Source organism: Amia ocellicauda, chromosome 2, assembly GCF_036373705.1.
Source record: "Amia ocellicauda isolate fAmiCal2 chromosome 2, fAmiCal2.hap1, whole genome shotgun sequence".
In the NCBI taxonomy this organism is placed as follows: Eukaryota; Metazoa; Chordata; class Actinopteri; order Amiiformes; family Amiidae; genus Amia; species Amia ocellicauda.
Genome location: NC_089851.1, coordinates 40,719,560 through 40,741,688, shown reverse-complemented (window position 1 = coordinate 40,741,688; position 22,129 = coordinate 40,719,560). Strand labels below are relative to the sequence as shown.

Below are 22,129 nucleotides of genomic sequence, written 5' to 3'. Positions count from 1 at the left end.
TATTACAAATTCATGTTTTTTTTTGGGCAGTTCCAGTCATATCATCCACATAATAATTTTCAATTTTTACATGGCATGTTTAAACTTCCCTACTATTCAATAAGATGTAAAACACATATACATATCAACTGATAATGATATGGATTAGGAGGAATCTCAGTCTTTAGTAAATAAATACATTTTTATTTTGAAGCTTAAGTTAAAAACGGAAGGAGTTCAAGAAAATCAAACAATTTGTTAAATTTATTATACAAAATAATGTCATGAAAATGCTATGGACATCACTTTAAATACAGTAACCATAAAAATGTATTATACTGATAATTAAATATTCACCTAGACTTTTGATAACACTGTAAAATGCTAAACATTTTAAATGGATGTGCAGTGTTGAAATTTAAAGATTTATATTTATAGATATGTGTCAATTTGCTAACAAGGCAGGGTACATAAATGCATCTACAAGTGGAGATGTCCGATCAGGGTGTGGAGACTCAAAGTTATTTTTCCATTAATTTGATTAACATCTGCCACCTCAATTGAGCTAATCTGGCCCATCACGTGTCATATAAATACTGCAAATAAATCTTAGCAAGACTGAAGCACAACATTCTGCAGGCTCTCTAACTCGTTAGGGCAAGGCACTGCCCACTGTTTGTTGAAGTACTGAATTTCAATTTTCCCAGACTGCTTTGCCAGCAAGATTCCTGAAAAGGAATTGGACTTTCCTGGGTCACCAAAAACAGCAATGGCAGTAACCCTAAAAAAAAAAAAGTCTTGTTAAAATTGAAAGTTGACAATCTGAACTGTTTCTTTTGAAGGCACTTTTGATTTTCCCAAGTCTTCAATGTATATGAGAATGCATTCTCAATTGACTTCTGACAATACCTCATGCTGAAAATGACAAAACAGAAAAGGATATTTTCTTAGTGTAAGAGAAATTGAAGCATGTATGAATGCAGTAAATGTTGTGCTAGTGTCTTGAATTTTAGAGTGATAGATGAATCTGAACATTTCTGACCCTAATAAATCCCAGTGGATCTATCTTTGTCAGAACATGAATGCACAGCAGGCCTATGCAACTGAGTATATTGGGTGCTTCTCCAATCCCTGCAGGAGTACAGATTTCAGGAGGAATTGTTTTGTGAAATAAAATATTGTATAGATTATCAGATCTTAAAAAAAAATGCATCAGTCTTTAAATTAAAATGACTACATAATCAAAATAATCATTTGAGTTACTGAGAGCCCAGATGGAATGAAACTCTGATAAGCCTACGGGGATGATAACTTGAGTTCTGCACCAGTGATTAGGCCCCTTTTCCAGAATGAATACATCTATCCATCCATCCATTCTGAATATCCGTTTCATCCAGTCTAGGGTCATGCTGAGCCAGAGCCTAACCTGGCAGACTCAGGGTACAAGGCAGGGTACTTCCTGGATGGGATCCCAGTCCATCGAAAAGCAGCACACTCACACACCACACTCACACCACAAAGCCAACTTAGAGTAGCCAATCACCTTACACAGCCTGTCTTTGGGATGTGGAAGGAAACCAGAGCAACCAGCAAAAACCCACACAGCCACGGGGGGGGCGAACAGGCACACCTGAGGCTGGAGTTCAACCATGGTGCCAGGAGCTGTGAGGCAGCCATGCTTATCAGTGTGCTACCAAACCACCCAGACCAATTACAGGAATCAGAAATCTGCTGCTATATTTGTTCCCGTCGATTTTACTCACCTATCGGGTTGAATGGCTTCCTTGATTAGTGGCTGGGAATCCTTTGCCAGCATGTCCCAGGCATAGATATTAGAAGCTGCATCCAGCACAAAGAAGACCATGGGTCTTGTGGCAGCCCACTGTACAGAGACTATTGGCTCTCCATTAGTACTGCTATTCCACTCCATGACTGGGTATTCGGTCCTGACTGAATGTAATCTGATAGTCCCATCAACGCAGCCAACCTTACGGAAAGGTGATCACATAAAAGTAAAGTTATTATTTGATTATACCTGTGGCTGGCACTTTTTGCCTTTTATTATTACGGCTGGCCTTTAAATCGTAAATCAGTTGCCATCAAGACAAATCTCTGTATGAATGATGAGAAAATTCAGTTTATTTTGTTGCCATATATGAATATGGACGTGTTTAGAAGCTTAATCATTGGGGAAAGAGCATTTTAAATAGGAGGGGTGAGGGCGAGACATTATAGCGATTGGTTAGTCTAATTCTTGGGTTTGAAATGACAAGAGCCATTATATAGAATGCAGGTAAAAAGAAAAATTGGTCAAACAAAACAAGTAAAACATTTTTTTGATTAACCATGAATGTTAGATTTCCTGAATACAGTTAAAAATAAGTAAGTTTTCTGTTGCATGTTCTACCTAAAACCTTTGACATGTTGTGTTTATGTACTATATTGCATGTTAATGTCTGAAAAATGTCTGTAAAAGAACCTAATAATAAGAAGAATAATAACAACAACAACAATAACAATACAGGAAGTAAACACTGGAAGATAATCTCACCAAGAAGACTGGTTCCCCAAAGGGAGACAGGTCCAGTGAAGTCACGGTCACCGGTGCGTGCCCAGACAGCTGTGGCCTGTAGAACTTGGGTGGTATCTTCAATCCATGTCTTGTTCCGTGGCACACTAAACCCTGCGGAAAAACACAGCAGTTTACACAACGCAGGTGGGGAGAGATGCATCCAGGCACAGTCTTAGCAAAACAACGAAGATAATGAAGATCGCAAAGCCAAAGAGTCAGTAATGTGGGTGATTCAAAGTGTGTGTGGTAATCCCTCCGCAAAGCAACTGTCACCTTATCAGGAAGGCCTTGTTATGAGTTGTTCCCCAGTGTATTAGTAACTTAGAAAAATCGTCCCATGAGAAATATTGAGCAAAATACAACTACGTAGACTAACTACTTAATCAGAAAATAACTGAAACCAGACCAAACACATGAACCCTGTCTACTAGCGACTATTTGTCTCATGTCCTTCACAATCCTAACCTACTAAACACAGCTTGTGTTTGGGGCAGATCATCTAAAGAGAATGCCAATGGATGGCCTCCCAGAATCATACACGAGTGAGACAACCTTAGGAGTTATTGTACTGGACTTCAGCTGACTGACGTGCTATTATAAGCCAGCAAGCCATGCATGCAATCCTCTGCCATTTTCATTTTCATTTTTGTACAAATGTAACAGTGGCACTTACCATGTCTGTGCCAATGAAGAAATGATTGGAATCTGAGGGCAAGAACTTCAATGTCAGGGCCTGCAGCGGGCCTATATGTGAGGTGTCTCGGCGAAGAGACCTGGATCAAATAAAAAGTGTACATGCCAGTGTGGTGTATCCCTGGATTTCTCATTGTCATAATAAATCGGCACAGGAAATGGTGACGAAGAAACTACACTTTACAGTTTTTTGTGTGTTTTTTTTACCTTTAACAGTATCACACAGGAAAGTTACATTCTCTCAATAAGGATACTGATACCACTACTCCATCTGCTCTTTGTGAAAGGCATTTTCCTTATTTGGTTATTCCTGGATTGATCTATTTGCCACATGTCACTCATTTTTGTGTGGGTTTTTTGTGGGTTTTTATATAAAAAGCTCTCCAAATAACAGCTTGGTGCTCTGGATTTTAAACACAGATGCTATCAAGGAGTTCCCATAAATACTTAAGTCAGCTAGTTCTTTAGGGAACTACAGAGTGAAGCACGGAATAATAGTTGCTGATGTTCTTTCTGGGGTTTTTTCAGCCTGTTTTTATTATATATTGAAATTAAATAAATACATATAATGGGGAAACATTTTCTTTGAAAACCCAATGGAGAAACAATCATAGTTTCCACAGTGGAATTACTTAATATAAACAGAGAGACCAAAGTGGACCCACTCAGCAGCAGACACACGGAAAAGGCTGACTCACATTTTAGATTACATTACCCAAAATTGAATCAAGATAGGAAAACATGGGACACAAAATAGCAAGAAAACAAGTAGCTTTAGCTATATATTTCAAGGAAAACAAGAAAACAAACACAACCATTTTACGTTTATAATTTACTATTAATGGCATGTTTCACAGGGCTCATGTTAGAACGGTCGACAAAACCAGCCCTTGGCCCCATTAAAGATCATTCACAGACTGTCCAAGAATGCATTTAAATACGGTTCTTTACAAAAAGGCAAGGTAACAACCATGGATTTATCAATAAATTTAGAAAGGACAGATCACTGAGCAGATGCCCTTTACATCACCGATTACATCCTACCTTGCAATAGGAGTGACCGAAGAACTATGCAGCAGCTTTAATCTTCCCCCTGGTTTGAGTCCTGCAAAATCAATGCAAACACCCAGTTTAGCTCTCAAAGTTGTGATTGCAACCTCATTTCAGTTGATGAGGGAAACCAGGATTTTGAAAGCCCGAGCTTATGGAAGGAAGCAAGGACATTCGAAACTGAAAGCCACTCACCCAAATCCATTTGCGATCCTGCCAGGTTCACTTTTGGAAGTTCCAGAACGACCTAGGAAATCCAGAACGATCATATCTCATAATTTTGTGAAGAAGATCGTCAGAAACCAGCAGGAGAAACTTCATGATCAACAGTGACACACAGATAAGATTTTCAAGAACTATGCATTACATACAGAGCTGAATCAGATTAGGGTTAAATCTATTTTATTTATTTTTTCTCCATTAATTAAATAAAAATAAAACTCACCCATAGATGTAGAAGTCCGTTTTCATCGAGGGATGCCAACTGAAATGACATTCCTAGCAAATCTGTTTTATAAAAATAAAGTATTGTATGTTATCAGCAGACAAAACACTGCAACTCAAAATGATAGACCCAGAGTAAAATGCTTCCAGGCAATTATATAACCAGCACAGACCTTAAGGAAATGAAAATAAAACAGAAGGATATTCATTCAAGCCTTTTCTTATTCAAAAGTACAATACATTAGATTCAGATACAGGGAGAACAGACATGCTTTGGGTCACTGCTGTTTGGGATAAAAACAGTTCAGTCTAATCACATAGAAAAATATTCTCATTTCTATTTCATTTTATTTCGAGTCATTATTTAGGATTCAGAAGGAAATCTTGGGCTTGCAGATATAAAGGGAATGAATCCTGTTTGAAGGCCTACATGAGAAATCGTAAGTATACAAATGAACATATTTTTCCTTTGCCAGTTATCTTGCTATAAATATGTCCAGTACCTTCCTGATTTGGTAGTAGAGAAAATCCTGGACTGTGACCCTCTGCTGCAATCACAGGGACTGGTTCCACAGCCCTCACTGGGCAGAAATGGCTTGAAGTTGCTAGAACAGCATCTACAAGTGACACAAAATACAGTTTTTACATATAAATGCATGTAATATTATCCCAAAAGAGTTAAATTAAGCTTAAGGGAATACAAATAAAGGATAGAAAATAGCTTTTAACTTTCACACTGAGACCATGAACAAATACCATGTTTTATAAAAAAAAAAAAAATTAAACAGTAGCCTGCCTTGAACCCTGAATCTACAGGGTTGGGCTCTGGCTCATCAGACTCTGTACTGGATGATTTAGTTATTGAAAATGGATGGATGGATGGAAAAATTGTAATAATAATAAGCACATTAACTCCATGCCTTTCAAGACAGCCATCGCCGTTCCAACTGGGTGCTAGTACTGGAAGTAGATTAACAGGAATTGGGATTGAGGTTTGCTCATTGGAAAGACTGTCGTTCTACCAACCAGTGGAAAAAGTGGGGTAGCGTAGAGTCCACTCGTTGTCTCCTATTTTCATACTGTAGTGTAAAGTGGAGTGCTCCCGGAGATCCCACACGACCACAGAGCCATCATCAGTGCCAGCAAATACCAGTGTGGCATTACCAGGACTGAAGCAACAGCACCGGATCTGTGGAGAGAAAGAACACTTTTTTTTTTTTTAAACGTTATTTTTCACCCCCATTTGGAATCTCTGGGAACTTACTTGGCTTACCACTTCAACTTCTCTGCCGGTTCAGATCGGCAGAGACAAAGCATACACATACACATACACATACACAGGCACATATACAGTATGGTTGAATAGACAGACAAAAAGGACAATACCTCAGAGTTGCAGAGTAAGACTTGCTGTGGACACGACGGCTCCCAGATGTTCCAGATGCAAACAACCGTCTTATGGTCAAGCCAGACTGCAGTGGGCTTACTCAGTGGTCTGTGCACAGACAGCAAGGTCTGCTTCTTGGCTTGTGAGAATCTGGTCAGGCTCACCTCGCGACCTAAGACCCATATGATATAAAGAAAGCCACAGTTTGTGGGGTGTCCTCTTGGGATGAGATACTGCATACACTTTTACAAGGAATATCCAATAATGAATATGTTTAGCATGTGATTCCACAACAAATCCCCCCTGTTCTCTATTCCCCAGTCACACATGACACCGGTGCTTCAATTACCATGCAGGAACGACAGTTTGGTATTGAGCTGTAAGCAGCCATCACCAAATGACAAACTGTCAGCTTCAGATCTCAGCTTCTTAAGGGAATGCTGCTCTGCTCTGTCTTCTTCTAGGAGAACAGCAATCACCTGAGAGGGGAAAAAAAAAGATAAAAGGTTTACTTTGTAAAGGATCCTTTATCACACACAGCAGATATTACTATGGGTGTGATTTCACTTTGAACTTTATTAATGTAAGAACATAAGAACATAAAGTTTACAAATGAGAGGAGGCCATTCGGTCCATCATGCTCGCTTGGTGTCCATTAATAACTGAGTGATCCAAGGATCCTATCCAGTCTATTTTTAATTGTTCTCAAATTTTCAGCTTCAACCACATCGCTGGGGAGTTTGTTCAGATTGTGACGCCTCTCTGTGTGAAGAAGTGTCTTCTGTTTTCTGACTTGAATGCCTTGAAGCCCAATTTCCATTTGTGTCCCGGGTCCGTGTGTCCCTGCTGATCTGGAAAAGCTCCTCTGGTTTGATGTGGTCGATGCCCTTCATGATTTTGAATACTTGAATCAAGTCCCCACGTAGTCTCCTCTGTTCCAGGGTGAAAAGGTTCAGTTCCTCAGTCTCTCAGTAGGATATTCCCTTCAGACCTCGAATAAGTCTGGTTGCTCTCCTCTGAACTGCCTCTAGAGTAGCGATATCTTTCTTGAAGTGTGGAGCCCAGAACTGTACACAGTATCCAGATGAGCTCTAACTAGTGCATTGTACAGTCTGAACATTACTGCCCTTGTTCTCAATTCTACACTTTTGACAATATACCCTAACATTCTGTTTGCCTTTTTCATTGCTTCCCTACATTGTTTGGATGGAGAAAGTGAGGAGTCCACATAGACTCCTAGGTCTTTCTCATGCGTTATTTCTTCCAGTTCTATTCCTTTTGACAATACCATAATATTTTCTTTGCCTTTGTAATATGATTCTAAACTCAATTTCAGCGATAAGACACTTTTCCCAGATAATAGCCTATACCATACACATACATTGTAAAAGGTAAAGGTTTTAAAAATGTCCCTTCTATGCCAGATTTAATGGTCAACTTCTCTATTAATATTGACATTAAAAAAAATCACCACAAATGTGGTTCGCCGGTTTGAGCCCATCTGATGTAATTTCCTGATTGTGACTCTGCTCAACAGCACCGCTCAATTGTCCAGTGCCATCCAGGCTAGACGGGACGACTTAATCAGCCAGGCCTCTCTTGGCTCATCACTAACGAGCATCCCCTGCTGGCTACCTGGGCTCCTGCAGGTTTGCCTTTCATCCAATCGGCACTGAACCTCTGTCGCGGGCTGTATAGCCTGCAGTGTGTAAAATGTAAATGGAGGATCCCAGTCGTACTTCCTCACCCTTCCCAAGCGTAGTGGTGGAGGACGGGGTGACGAGTCACGATGCATTAACACAATTAGTGATTCCAATACTTAGGGGGAGAAAAAATAATTATAATAGGCGATTCAACACCTTTCATTTCTTTGCCTTTTGCCATGTTTTAATATGGTTCCAGAAAATTATAACAGTGTATCCAGAGTGTATGAATGTATGGCAATGATTAAAGCAAATGGGATACCTGAGAAGCTGACCGCAAAAAGCTGGACAGTCGTTGCGAGTCGATACTCAGTTTATTCACTGAATCGTTTAAAGACTCTTCACTATTAGGACCTGTTTAAAAAACAATATTAAATCTGTTAACTTGAAGGCTTACTTAACATACCTGGAAGGAATCAAGTTTTTATCAGTTTAATTTCACTAACAAAGCACTTGTATTTTATGCTTTACTGCTTTTAACATTTATAAGATTGATTGGCCTTTACATTTTTTTAAATAAACACACACACACACACACACACACAAAGACGATTTCAGTGAGGCACAATGTACACAGTGAATTCTCAAGGCCAATACATGCAAAGAAAGCTTAAACATAATTATATGAAAAAAGTAACACAGCTAAACAATCTGAATCATTACAAATCAAAATAAATTACTCTTCAGTCTTGTACAACTAAGTATGTTTTTAAGTATTATCTTCAGTGGCATTGGTGTGTTACAAGTTGTAACAAAAGGTTGCAAATGCAACTGTGGATTTCTTAGAAGGGAAGCACTGCCCAAAGGGGGAGGGTTCGCTGGAACGTATCGAAGACATTTGTCTATAAAAGCTGCCATTGGCCCTTGTGTCCGTCACTCAAACAGGACCCTTCCACTTCCTGTTTGTATAAAAGGCGATGTCTGCACAGAGACTTCCTCTTTTTGCCAGGAGCTAGAACTCCCATGTGACCTTGCAACCCTTGGGCAGTGCTTCTTTTCTCAGATAACCACGGCTGTATTCGCAACCTATCGTTATCTTTCAAGTTAGAAGCACTGCACAAGGGGGAGAGCTTACAGTATAACAAACCGTCACAAGAGAGGAGGCAGTGAGCTGGTAAGAGAGCCTGCCCCAACCTACTAGGAGCCGTACCAACTCTATGATAGAAGTCACAGGGGCCCCTTGGGGCCACATCCGGGCTGCCCAGACACAAAGACCGCACTCACACGGCACTGGGAAGAAATAACGAATGGTGTATCCATGGGGCAACAAGAATCCTTGTGCATACCGCTAAGCCTAGTAATAGTGGCCTCCTGCTGTACTAGCAGGACTAGGAGCGGGGCCAATACCAAGACCACACCATATAAGCACAGGGCGCAGTCTCACACCCTGTGCTCAACACACAGCGGGCTAACCAACTGGATAACCACTGCTGGATAATTCAATTAAATAATGGAACTATATACACAGCGGGGCAACAAGATCCAACTCAAGTGCCTTCTGCTGGACATAGTTAGGGCGGGTCCCCAGACTGCTGGCAAAGGAACTATATACATAGCGAGGCATGCGTGCCCATGCTAACAACAGGAGCAGTCGTCCAAGCTCAACTGTCTATTCCAATTAACTATATACACTGCGGGGTGCAGGGGCAAGTTGTGTTTTGGGGGGGCCATCAACAGCCCCGCGGTTAGCCAAATTAACGGGGGCTGCTGACGGTGTTTTGTCCGCGGTGCTAGCGGGGGAGGGGGGGGATGTGCTGACAAAGTTTTGTCCGCGGTGCTAGGGGTGGGGGAGATTAACAGTGTTTTGGTCGCAGTACTAGCGGGGGGGATCTGAAAAAGTTTGGTGCGCGGTGTGGGTTGGGGGGGCAGCGGGGCGGCAAACAGTTGGGGGGGCACTTGCCCCCTCTTGCCCCCCTGTAGATCCACCCCTGCGCTCTACTGATGTCAGTTATAATTTAACTGTATACACAGCGTGTAAACTCAAAGCCCCCTGCTGAATACAGCAGCAGCGGCCCTCAGCACAGCTAGAATAGCTAGGGCGGGACTACAGGCCTGCTGACAAAGGAACTATGTACAATGGCTGGGTACAGGTGTAAAAAACACATGCACTCCCGCCTACAGAATGAACTATATACAAGTCACAGTCTGGTAGGAAGGGGAAAACGCTTCTGCGTATATTCTCCAAGCATGCTCAACAGGGGCAGACAGGGATAGAAAAGCCAGCACCGTTTTCCCAATAGAAGGAACTGGGCCCGTCACGTCCAGTCTGTAGAACCGAACAAAGGTGTGCGGCGAGACCCAACTCGCAGCTGCACAGATGTCTGCCAGTGGGGCGCCTTGAAAAAGGGCCCACGACGTGGCTACACCTCGAGTCGAGAGGGCCACCAGGTGTTCAGGCACCGGGGCTCCAGCCAACCTGTAGGCTGTGGTAATGGTGTCCCCAATCCAGTGCGAGAGGCATTGCTTTGAAAGAGCCTGGCCCCACGTCCCTGCTCCGTAGGACACGAACAATTGGTCCGAGCACCGAATGTCCTTAGTGTGCTCCAAATAGCACCTGAGAGCCCGCAGCAGGGAAAAACAGGTATAGCCTACTCTCCTCCGAAGAGAAGGGAGGAGGAGGGAAAGCCATCAACTCAGTAGGCCTGTTGATATGGAAAGGAGACAGCACTTTCGGGAGGAACACAGGATTAGACCGAAGTGTCCAACTGCCCCAGACTCCCTGTCCATTGCAGACAGCTCCCCAACCTTGCTTGGAGGTGTCTGTTGTCAAAAACACTTTGTGGCAGACTGGCCCCAAGGGCACACCAAGGGTTAAATTCGAAGGGCTCTGCCACCAACGGAGTGTCTTCCAGCATGCTTGAGTGACTGTCACTCAACTTGCTTTGTCACAGCGAGGATACATGCCATGGGACCCAAACCACCACTGCAGAGGCCTTAGATGAAGGCCAAGGGGGAGGGTTTGGGATGCAGCCGCTAGAAGGCCCAGCAGCCTCTGGCAAAGGGACACCCTGACGTGGGTTCTCAACCGGAAAAGGGAGAGACACCCACGTTTGGAGGCAACTCTCTCTGGCACCAGCGTGGACAGCATGGTGATGGAATCAAGGCGCAGTCTGAGGAACTGCGCCTGCTGAGTTGGCACAAGACAGCTCTTCTCTCTGTTGACCCGAAGGCCCAATTCAGGATCAGGTCGAGGATCAGGCTCATGTGGCTCTGAACCTGCTCCCTGGAGTTTGAACAGACTAGCCAGTCTAGATAATTGAGGACGCGGACCCCGTGGCAATGCAAGGGGGCCAGCACTGCGTCCATGCACTTGGAGAAAGTGCGGGAGCTAGAGACAGGCCGAATGGGAGAACGGCGAACTCGAACACTCGGCCTTCAAAGGCGAAGCGGAGAAACTTCCTGTGCGCCTGCACAATGGGGATGTGAAAGTAGGGATCTTTCAAATCCACCAAGGTGAACCAGTCTCCAGGCTTGATGGCCTGGGACATGGCGCATAGGGTGAGCTTCTTGAAACGCAAACAGCTTGAGGCGGCGATTCAGGTGCCTCAGATCCAAGATGGGGCGGAAACTGCCATCTTTCTTGGGCACTAGGAAGTATGGGGAATAGAATCTCATGCTGCCCTGGAGGGAGCACTTCGCGGATCGCATGTTTCTCCAAGAGAGCGGTGATTTCGATGCCACACACTGCAACGGGTCCCTCACTCGTGTCCACACCACGCCTCTGAAGGGGGCAGTTCCTGGCGTTTGGCCTGGCTCTACCGCGGCGAGCCTGTGTAGGCACCTGCCTGCTTGCGAGTCGCTGGCGAAGGTTTGCAGGAGCCCGGAGCTGCTGCTGCCTAGGGGCTGGTCTTCTAGGCCCTGCAGGTTGTCTGCGGGCCTGGCCCAGAGGTGCTGCTTGGGGGTACAATCTGGTAAGCTGTAGCGACTGCTCCCTCTCCTTCAAACGTGAACCTGGGTGACATGGGTGCATCCATCAGCCAGGTCAGCCGTGCCGCCACAATGGCTGCAAGGGAACGGCCATTTGCACGTACCCCATGGTGCATGACCGTTAACAGCAAGTCTGCCACTGCAGCCAACTCTCCAGTAGGCTGTGGGACCCCCGAAGTTGAGGGTCTCGCGTCAGGGGCCTCCACCAGCTGAGCAATATAGAGGACTAGCAGGGACTGTGCATTGTGGAGGTGGGCCGCCTGGACTCCAGCCACATATGCTCTGCGGAGCGTATCCTCAGTGACCCTGCTCTGCCTGTTAGGACAGGACAGGTCCCTTGCCATCACAGAGAGGCGAGGCAAGGACACCAGTGCCGAGATGGTGGAATTAATGTGGAAAATCCACTAGTCCCGCTTCCTGTGCACCCTGGGTCCTGGCGTAGATCTCGCACGCCCGTGCCTGGGCGGGGGCCGTCGCCGGGTGGTCCCAGGTTGGACTCTGCCAGGAGGTCAGGCAGTAGCGGAAGGGCCCGCGTGGGCCGCTGCGAGCGCTCCCCTCTCTCAAACCTGGAGGGCGAGGGGGGCGGGGTCCATTGGCCAGGGGATCTAGAAGGACTCCACAGCCCACTGGGTGACTGCCCAGAACTCAGCCAGGCGGCCCGCTAATGTGGGAATGAGATCCTCACCTGTGGGGGAAGGAGGGGGAAGCTATAGTGCGGGCTCAAGCCGGCGGAGGAGCCCCTCTCGCGGACGAGGTCTCTTACGACAGACTGAGGCTTAGGTCGGGCGGCCGGCCTTGGCTATTACTGCCACTGCATGTGCTCTCGCTGTGGAGGTAAAAGTGCTGTGGACAAAAAACAACACAGTGAACTAGTCTGAAAAATAAACCACCGGACTTCCGTGGCGAGGACGGAACAAACCAGTGTGGCTAATTTAAATAAATTAAAATAGCGATCATACACAACTGCAGTGAATCGGTGGATGGATGGTACTATTTGTAATACCAGCCAGCCGAAAAACGAAATTTCTGTTTTCTATTCACAAACTCAGAGGCTCTCACCTGTCTTGATGAACCGAGGCAAAGGGCAAAAAGAGGAAGTCTTTGTACAGACGTCACCTTTTATACAAACAGGAAGTGGAAGGGTCCTGTTTGAGTGACGGGCACAAGGGCCAATGGCAGCTTTGATAGACAAATATCTGCGATATGTTCCATCGATGCTCGCTGAAAACACCTCCCCCTTGGGCAGTGCTTCTGACTCGAAAGATAACTGTTGTTGCTTACCGCCACACACTTTACTGCTGTCTCCAGGATGTTGTGTCCATTTATCACACATTTCTATGTCCTCTGTCTGAATCTCTCTTTCAGTATTGTCTTCATTACACTGTATGTATGCCTGTCAAATAGCAGATGCAAATGTGTATATATTTATGTACGTATATAAATAGAATCAACCAGTGAAAAACATGAAAATTCTACAATGCTAATACAACATTTAAAACAATTATGCATTGCAGGCAACAAATCAAAATGAAATTTAACCACAGAGATAAGAAAAATGTTTTTTTTGTATGCACATTTACACTGTCATTTCTGAGCTGGATCAAATGCATCGGATGCACTCGACCGGCATGCTTTGTGACGGCATTTCTTCTTAAGGCAGGCGGCAGACAAACAACCTTCACATTAGTGGAGCAGATAACAGAACACTTCCTTACTTCCCTTACTATCAATATAATAGTTAAAATTAACATTAAATGGCTTGTTATTTTATTATTATTAGCAAAAAATATAAGTAATTGTATTTTTATTTAAAATGCTTTGGTTGGAAAAAAGATATACAAGTACGTTGGTTTTACGTGTTAGAATAATTCGTAGTAAAATAAAAAATAAAACGTTTTTGATATAGCACTGTGTCCTAAAGATTTAATTTAATATAATTAAGTAGTTTGCTACATGCTACATGCTAGTGCACATGAGAAGACCCCTGGGGCTGCTGACAGTTGATCCAGATCAAATAGCAGTGTAGACTGATCCGGATCAGAAATGTCAGTGTAAAAGCGCCTATTGATGTTTCTGTGTACTTGACAAACTTGTATATATATTCATACACTGCATCACTAATCATTTAATTAATGCAAACAGAATAATTGGTCAAAGTTGTTGGCCACCACCTTCAAAAGCTTTATTTTCATTCAGAATGGTCACTTTACATTAAAAGCCAGATAAAGCCATTTACTCAGATGCATCTTCAGATTGATACTAACCTGTTTTGTGTTTGTCGTGCCAAAGCTTTTGATGTACATGTCATATTCATTCAAAGGCGGCAAATCCAGTAGGGAAAAGGTGACTGAGAAGTCAAGGTCAACTAGCCGAAGCAGCTCTGTGCTGCGTTTCCTGAAGTGAAAGACAAGGGAAGTGTAACAGACAAAGCAACTCAATAAAATATTATCAAAGCAAAAACACATGAACCAGAAAAAAAAAACAGTGGAAAGTTCCGTCCGAAACTTACAAAGAGACAGACTGGATTTAAAAATATATATAAACTACCGGTCAAAAGTTATAGAACACCTAATTTTTTCCAGTATTTAGTGAAATGTATGCAGTTTAATGTCTCAATGTACTCTGAAATTAAAGCTTAGAACAAATAAACAATTGGAGAAAATATTGACAATGATAACATTCTGGAACCAGACAGTCTACTGATCAAAACAAGACCATCCATGTTTTGGTAGAAGCAACACACACCTGTAGAGAGCTCAAAATGTCAAGATGGAAAACTCTGTTTACAGTGAACTAATACACAGTGATTTTACATAATTGGATCTGAACTTCTCTGTGTTTGATAGAATATCAAATGATACTGGATTAATCATTAGGTTGTTCTGAACAAAACAAGTCTATTTGCAAAGAAAACTGATCGTAACTGAGTGATCTGTGACCGTCTGAATGAGACCCCCCGGAACAGACTGCGTGTTTACCCCCCAGGCTCTGAATGACAGCAGGTGACATGGAAACTGTAAATCGGATGTGTTTGAGAATGAAACGCGCTGGTAGCCAAGAGAATAAGCTTTCAAATGATGTGCGCATTGTAGAAATACAGTGTAACTTCTATGCATAGGAGCTGTGCGTAACACTGCCAAATAATGCTAAAGAGGGTGTAGTAACACAGTATATAACTCTGAAATGTACATTATTTTTCAGTTTTTGGTAACCTAAACTTTTCTTTTAACCTCTGGCAGTTTACCACTTATCTTTGTACCATTTCAGGTTATTCACTGGACTGCTTAAATTTCAATAATAACTGGAAAAATTGGGTTGTTCTAACACTTTTAAATGGTAGTGTGTGTGTGTGTGTATATATATATATATATATACATACATATATATACACACACACTCACCTAAAGGATTATTAGGAACACCATACTAATACTGTGTTTGACCCCCTTTCGCCTTCAGAACTGCCTTAATTCTACGTGGTATTGATTCAACAAGGTGCTGAAAGCATTCTTAAGAAATGTTGGCCCATATTGATAGGATAGCATCTTGCAGTTGATGGAGATTTGTGGGATGCACATCCAGGGCACAAAGCTCCCGTTCCACCACATCCCAAAGATGCTCTATTGGGTTGAGATCTGGTGACTGTGGGGGCCAGTTTAGTACAGTGAACTCATTGTCATGTTCAAGAAACCAATTTGAAATGATTCGACCTTTGTGACATGGTGCATTATCCTGCTGGAAGTAGCCATCAGAGGATGGGTACATGGTGGTCATAAAGGGATGGACATGGTCAGAAACAATGCTCAGGTAGGCCGTGGCATTTAAACGATGCCCAATTGGCACTAAGGGGCCTAAAGTGTGCCAAGAAAACATCCACCACACCATTACACCACCACCACCAGCCTGCACAGTGGTAACAAGGCATGATGGATCCATGTTCTCATTCTGTTTACGCCAAATTCTGACTCTACCATCTGAATGTCTCAACAGAAATCGAGACTCATCAGACCAGGCAACATTTTTCCAGTCTTCAACTGTGCAATTGTGGGGAGCTTGTGCAAATTGTACCCTCTTTTTCCTATTTGTAGTGGGGATGAGTGGTACCCGGTGGGGTCTTCTGCTGTTGTAGCCCATCCGCCTCAAGGTTGTACGTGTTGTGGCTTCACAAATGCTTTGCTGCGTACCTCGGTTGTAACGAGTGGTTATTTCAGTCAAAGTTGCTCTTCTATCAGCTTGAATCAGTCGGCCCATTCTCCTCTGACCTCTAGCATCAACAAGGCATTTTCGCCCACAGGACTGCCGCATACTGGATGTTTTTCCCTTTTCACACCATTCTTTGTAAACCCTAGAAATGGTTGTGCGTGAAAATCCCAGTAACTGAGCAGATTGTGAAATACTCAGACCGGCCTGTCTGGCACCAACAACCATGCCACGCTCAAAATTGATTAAATCACCTTTCTTTCCCATTCAGACATTCAGTTTGGAGTTCAGGAGATTGTCTTGACCAGGACCACACCCCTAAATGCATTGAAGCAACTGCCATGTGATTGGTTGGTTAGATAATTGCATTAATGAGAAATTGAACAGGTGTTCCTAATAATCCTTTAGGTGAGTGTATATATACAGTGGATTGCATTAGTATTCTGAGCAAGAGATTTAGAGTTAGGGAATGTGGAGCACATAGACAAGAACATTTAAAAGACAAAATACATTCTCTTGTCTTTCTATTGATGTTTTTATTATGCTTGTTTGTGACTCTCCAGTTTATTTATTTTTTATTAACCATCATAGTAAATATTGGTTCATTAAAAAATGGACTGACAAAAATATTGGAACTTATATTTCATGGTTTAAATCACACTACAGCCATGGAAAATGCACAGTAATTAAAAACATGTTTAACTAACTAGTCCAACTTACTTTTGCTTGCTGGCTACCTTCTTGCTGACCTCCCGTTGCTTTGCTGTCACAAAGTCAATATATTTTCCCTTGTGAATTGCCCCTCTGCTTTGAGAACTTCTGGAATCTGAGATAAAAGGAAACTGCATAAATTTAACACCTTTAACATTCACATCTGCAGCCCTTACACATTTAGGACTAGATATTCAATCGTCACGCAATTTCCACCCAAAATGAGTGCTGCGCAAGAAAAATGCGACTTGGCCAAAAAAGGAGAGAGATTCATACATGGCGTAGATCTTTACACAACACAGGAAAACAATGCTATATTCCAATGCCGTGCAAATATTTGCGCCATGTATGAATCTCTCTCCTATTGCACCTTGCAAACCCGCCTGCGCCACTCCACAGTGTGCTGTTATCCCCACTGTTTGAATACAGTTTTCAGCCCGGAATACATTTGCATCTTATGTTTCCAATTACCGAGTCATTACCATATGTTAATAAGCCACGGCATTAAGGGAACAGGACTCTGCAGGTGAGTGAATGAGGCAATGTGCTGGACAGAGGCGAGTGTCATGTTTCATGTTCTGTTATTTGTACACACACACACACACACACACAGACATATATCTAATTAGAAATCACATCTGGCATCAGTACACACTGTGTAGTGCACTCGAGTCTGGACACATCCCGAATGCAGACCTCCTCTGTAATATAGTAGTGCACACTGACAGGGGAAATGACGAGGCTCATTGCAGTATTGTAGTATTGCAGTACAAACACAAGTTTGTGGACGTAGTAGTAATAAATATTACCCAATACCAATAATTGTCTGTATGTAGGTCGTCACAGACTCAAACATAATAGTATGTACATTACTGCTGCTGTGTGTACAACACTAATGTGTTGCAGTGCTGTGTAGCCGCAATATCATAAGAACATAAGAAAGTTTACAAGGAGGCCATTCGACCTATCATGCTCGTTTGGTGTCCATTAATAGCAAAGTGATCCAAGGATCCTATCCAGTCTGTTTTTAAATGTTCCCAAATTGTTGGCTTCAACCACATCGCTGGGGAGTTTGTTCCAGATTGTGACGACTCTCTGTGGGAAGAAGTGTCTCCTGGAGCAGTTGACACCTGCCGAATAGCACAGCTAATGCAGGGCAACTACAGCTCTTACCATGTGAATAAATGAACTATGTACATAGCGGGGCACTGGAGAAGCTCAAAGTGCCCTCCGCTAGAGGACAACAGCAGCGGTCCCCTGCTCCATGGCATTTACACAGCCAGCTAGAGCTGGCCACAGACCTGCTGACCAAGGAACAATATTCACAGTGAGGCAGTGAGAACAGCTCGAGCACCAGCACCTGGGAACTGCGGCAGTGATGCTCCAGTCTACTACAGTAAGGGAAAAAAGTATCTGATCCCCTGCTGATTTTGTACGTTTGCCCACTGACAAAGAAATTATAATTTCTATAATTTTAATGGTAGGTGTATTTTAACAGTGAGAATATCAACAAAAAAATCCAGAAAAACGCAGTTTCAAAAAAGTTATGAATTGATTTGCATGTTAATGAGGGAAATAAGTATTTGACCCCTTCGACTTAGTACTTGGTGGCAAAACCCTTGTTGGCAATCACAGAGGTCAGACGTTTCTCGTAGTTGGCCACCAGGTTTGCACACATCTCAGGAGGCATTTTGTCCCACTCCTCCTTGCAGATCCTCTCCAAGTCATTAAGGTTTCAAGGCTGACGTTTGGCAACTCGAACCTTCAGCTCCCTCCACAGATTTTCTATGGGATTAAGGTCTGGAGACTGGCTAGGCCACTCCAGGATCTTAATGTGCTTCTTCTTGAGCCACTCCTTTGTTGCCTTGGCTGATTGTTTTTGGTCATTGTCATGCTGGAATACCCATCCACGACCCATTTTCAATGCCCTGGCTGAGGGAAGGAGGTTCTCACCCAAGATTTGACGGTACATGGCCCCGTCCATCGTCCCTTTGATGCGGTGCAGTTGTCCTGTCCCCTTAGCAGAAAACCCCCCCCCAAAGCATAATGTTTCCACCTCCATGTTTGACGGTGGGGATGGTTTCTTGAGGTCATTCCTCCTCCTCCAAACACGGCGAGTTGAGTTGAGTTGAGTTGATGCCAAAGAGCTCGATTTTGGTCTCATCTTACCACAACACTTTCACCCAGTTCTCCTCTAAATCATTCAGATGTTCATTGGCAAACTTCAGACGGGCCTGTACATGTGCTTTCTTCAGCAGGGGGACCTTGCGGGCGCTGCAGGTTTTCAGTCCTTCACGGCGTAGTGTGTTACCAATTGTTTTCTTGGTGACTATGGTCCCAGCTGCCTTGAGATCATTAACAAGATCCTCCCGTGTAGTTCTGGGCTGATTCCTCACCGTTCTCATGATCATTGATAGTCCACGAGGTGAGATCTTGGATTGGAGCCCCAGACCGAGGGAGACTGACAGTTATTTTGTGTTTCTTCCATTTGCGAATAATCGCACCAACTGTTGTCACCTTCTCACCAAGCTGCTTGGCGATGGTCTTGTAGCCCATTCCAGCCTTGTGTAGGTCTACAGTCTTGTCCCTGACATCCTTGGACAGCTCTTTGGTCTTGGCCATGGTGGAGAGTTTGGAATCTGATTGATTGCTTCTGTGGACAGGTGTCTTTTATACAGGTAACGAGCTGAGATTAGGAGCACTCCCTTTAAGAGAGTGCTCCAAATCTCAGCTCGTTACCTGTATAAAAGACACATGGGAGCAAGAAATCTTGCTGATTGATAGGGGATCAAATACGTATTTCCCTCATTAACATGCAAATCAATTTATAACTTTTTTGAAATGCGTTTTTCTGGATTTTTTTGTTGTTATTCTGTCTCTCACTGTTAAAATACACCTACCATTAAAATTATAGACTGATAATTTCTTTGTCAGTGGGCAAACGTACAAATCAAATACTTTTTTCCCTCACTGTATATCAAGGACAAGTGCGCCACCGCAACACAATGTAATAACGAACAAACTATGTACAAGGCAGCCTCGTAGGGTAACATACCTGGAGGCCGCGTGACAGACCCTGGAAACACATCGACAGAGTAGTCAGCAAGTCCAGGAGCAGCTCGCATTAGTGCTGGACTGGAAGGCATAGTCCGGTGGAAGGGAAAAACGTGGTTCAATAGCTCCATCCAGGATGTGCTAACAGGGGCAGACTGGGAAGACAAATCAGGAGCCAGGCCCCTAGGCTACTTGGACTCAACTAAAGTCAACACCGGGTTCCCAACGGAAGGTAACGGTCCCATCCCATCCAACCTGTAGAACTGGACAAATGTAAGAGGTGAAACCCAAGCTGCAGCCGCACAGATGTCTGGCAAGAGGGCACCCTGGAAAAGGGCCCACAATGTGGAACCGCCTCGAGATGAATGGGCCACCAGGTGTTCAGACACCGGGGTCCCTGTAGACTTGTAGGCCATGGTAATAAGTGTCCACAATCCAATGGGAGAGGCACTGTTTTGAAAGCGCCTGGCCCTGTGTGCACGCTCCATAGGACACACAAAGTTGGTCCGAGGCCACCAGGGCACTATCAGCAGAACTGTTGCTCGTTCTTGCCTGATCTTCTCCAGGAGAAGGGGGAACGGTGGGAAAGCGTAGAGGAGACAGCACGGCCACGTGTGAGCTAGCATGTCGATCCCCAGGGTTCCTGAGCTCAGACAGAGAACCATAGTGGGCAGTGGGTGGACTCTGCCAAGGCGAAGAGATCCACTTCCGCTCTGCCGTATCGGCTCCACAGTTGTTGGCTCAGCAGCTGGTGGAGGGTTCCAAAACTGGGGGGCCTCCCCGTGAGAGGAGGTCCACTGCCGTGTTGGACAGGCCAGGGAGGTGAATTGCTCTGATGGAGCGGAACCAGGGCTGCGCCCATAGAGGCAGACAGGTACAGTCTGCGCGACTGGAGACCTCCTTGCCTGTGTTGTCTGTCCGGATCAGCAAGTGTCTGTTCTGTAGGACTGGCAGAAAATGACACAGTCGGAGGAGCACAGCCTGTAACTCCAGGACGTTGTTGTGGAGGGCCCGCTTGGGCGCCGTCCATCTGTTGTGGACTCCACGTCTATTGCAGTTCGCTACCCAACCTTGCTTGAAGTTGTCTGTCATCATTACCACCCCGTGGCAAACTGGCCCATGGGGCACACTGAGGGTTAAATTGTGAGGGCACCGCTACCAACGGAGCACCTTCCAGCATGCTGGAGTGATTGTGACTCGGCGTGCTCGATCGCGGCGAGGGTGCATCCGGAAAGACCTGAACCACCACTGTAGCTGCTTCAATTAGAGGAGGCCAAGGAAGAGGGTCTGTGATGCAGCCGCTAGGAGGCCCAGCAGCCTCTGGCAAAGGGACACCCTGATGCGGGGTCTCAACCAGAAGAGGGAGAGACAGGTGCGTATGGAGGCAACTCTCTCTGATGCCAGCATGGCAAGCATGGCAACGGAATCGAGGCGCAGTCTGAGGAGCTGTGATCAGGCGGCTCTTCTCTCGGATTGAACCGAAGGCCCAATTTGGAGAGACAGCTGAGAATCAGGTTTATGTGGCTCTGAACCAAAGTCCCCATATACCTTCTGACCATTACTTTTCACAATAACAAGAATCCCGCTATTGGTCACATTGCTCAATCCAACGTTAAAGATGGTCTGGCAATACACACAATAACAACAGCAATACTTACGGCATGTATAGGCTAATTATTTGTAATCTTGACCGAGATACAATTGTAGCATATTGTATTTGTTGTTGTGTTGAAAACCTCCAGTTTCACATTGTACGGCTGACAATTTTTTTCTCCAAAGCTGAAGAATATAATACAATTGCCCGTTTAAAAAATATATATAATAATAATATTAATAAAGGATTTGTTTTTTCTATACATGTATGTATCCCTTTTATAAACAGGATAACCAACTAGTAGCCGGTTGCATACTTAACTCCCAAGCAGGATAAGAAATCCACTCTACAAACTACATTCTAGTTAAAGCATGATGGGAAATGCTGTTTTGAAGTGAGTGGATTTGAAGTCCTGCTTGAGTCTAGATTATGTATTTAATGCAAATGGCTCCAGGTCTTATAGGTTCTGTTGTGTTATATTAATATTGAATATTGAATAGGTCAGCTGGTGTAGTTTAAAATGTGTTTATCATAATCGGGATGCAATCAAAAATTAACATTACGAGATTATCCAGTGACAAAAAAAACAACCTTATATTTGCAGTGTCCCCCCCATCTGAAACTGAAAAATGGCATATATGAAACGAGGAAGAAAATTTCATGAAGTCAGAGCGCTTGCTGAAGTCAGTAGCAGCAATGAGGAACAAGACACAGTTGTAGTCCTCAGAAACAAAGTGATGTTCATAAACAAGCAGACAGAGTGATGTGGAGAAAATATCAGGACGTGACAGTAATAATGATAATGATTTTGGGTA

The 22,129-nt window shown here is 44.0% G+C and overlaps 1 protein-coding gene across 2 annotated transcripts in view; it reads right to left on the bottom strand.

Annotated features, from left to right (window-relative positions):
• Positions 1–225: 225 nt before the first annotated feature.
• dync2i1 (dynein 2 intermediate chain 1) overlaps positions 226–22,129 on the bottom strand; it is a 31,581-nt gene continuing 9,677 nt past the window's right edge. For both annotated transcript variants that reach the window (XM_066723688.1, XM_066723697.1), the window contains 15 exons: positions 16,676–16,781; positions 14,020–14,149; positions 13,037–13,148; positions 8,091–8,182; positions 6,475–6,604; positions 6,125–6,297; positions 5,765–5,927; positions 5,242–5,355; positions 4,740–4,801; positions 4,490–4,541; positions 4,289–4,349; positions 3,225–3,324; positions 2,531–2,662; positions 1,743–1,966; positions 226–760 (listed from right to left, as the gene is read on the bottom strand). In XM_066723688.1, coding sequence (XP_066579785.1) covers positions 589–760; positions 1,743–1,966; positions 2,531–2,662; positions 3,225–3,324; positions 4,289–4,349; positions 4,490–4,541; positions 4,740–4,801; positions 5,242–5,355; positions 5,765–5,927; positions 6,125–6,297; positions 6,475–6,604; positions 8,091–8,182; positions 13,037–13,148; positions 14,020–14,149; positions 16,676–16,781 — 1,823 coding nt within the window. In that variant the 3' untranslated portion in view covers positions 226–588. The remainder of the gene's footprint in view (positions 761–1,742; positions 1,967–2,530; positions 2,663–3,224; positions 3,325–4,288; positions 4,350–4,489; positions 4,542–4,739; positions 4,802–5,241; positions 5,356–5,764; positions 5,928–6,124; positions 6,298–6,474; positions 6,605–8,090; positions 8,183–13,036; positions 13,149–14,019; positions 14,150–16,675; positions 16,782–22,129) is intronic.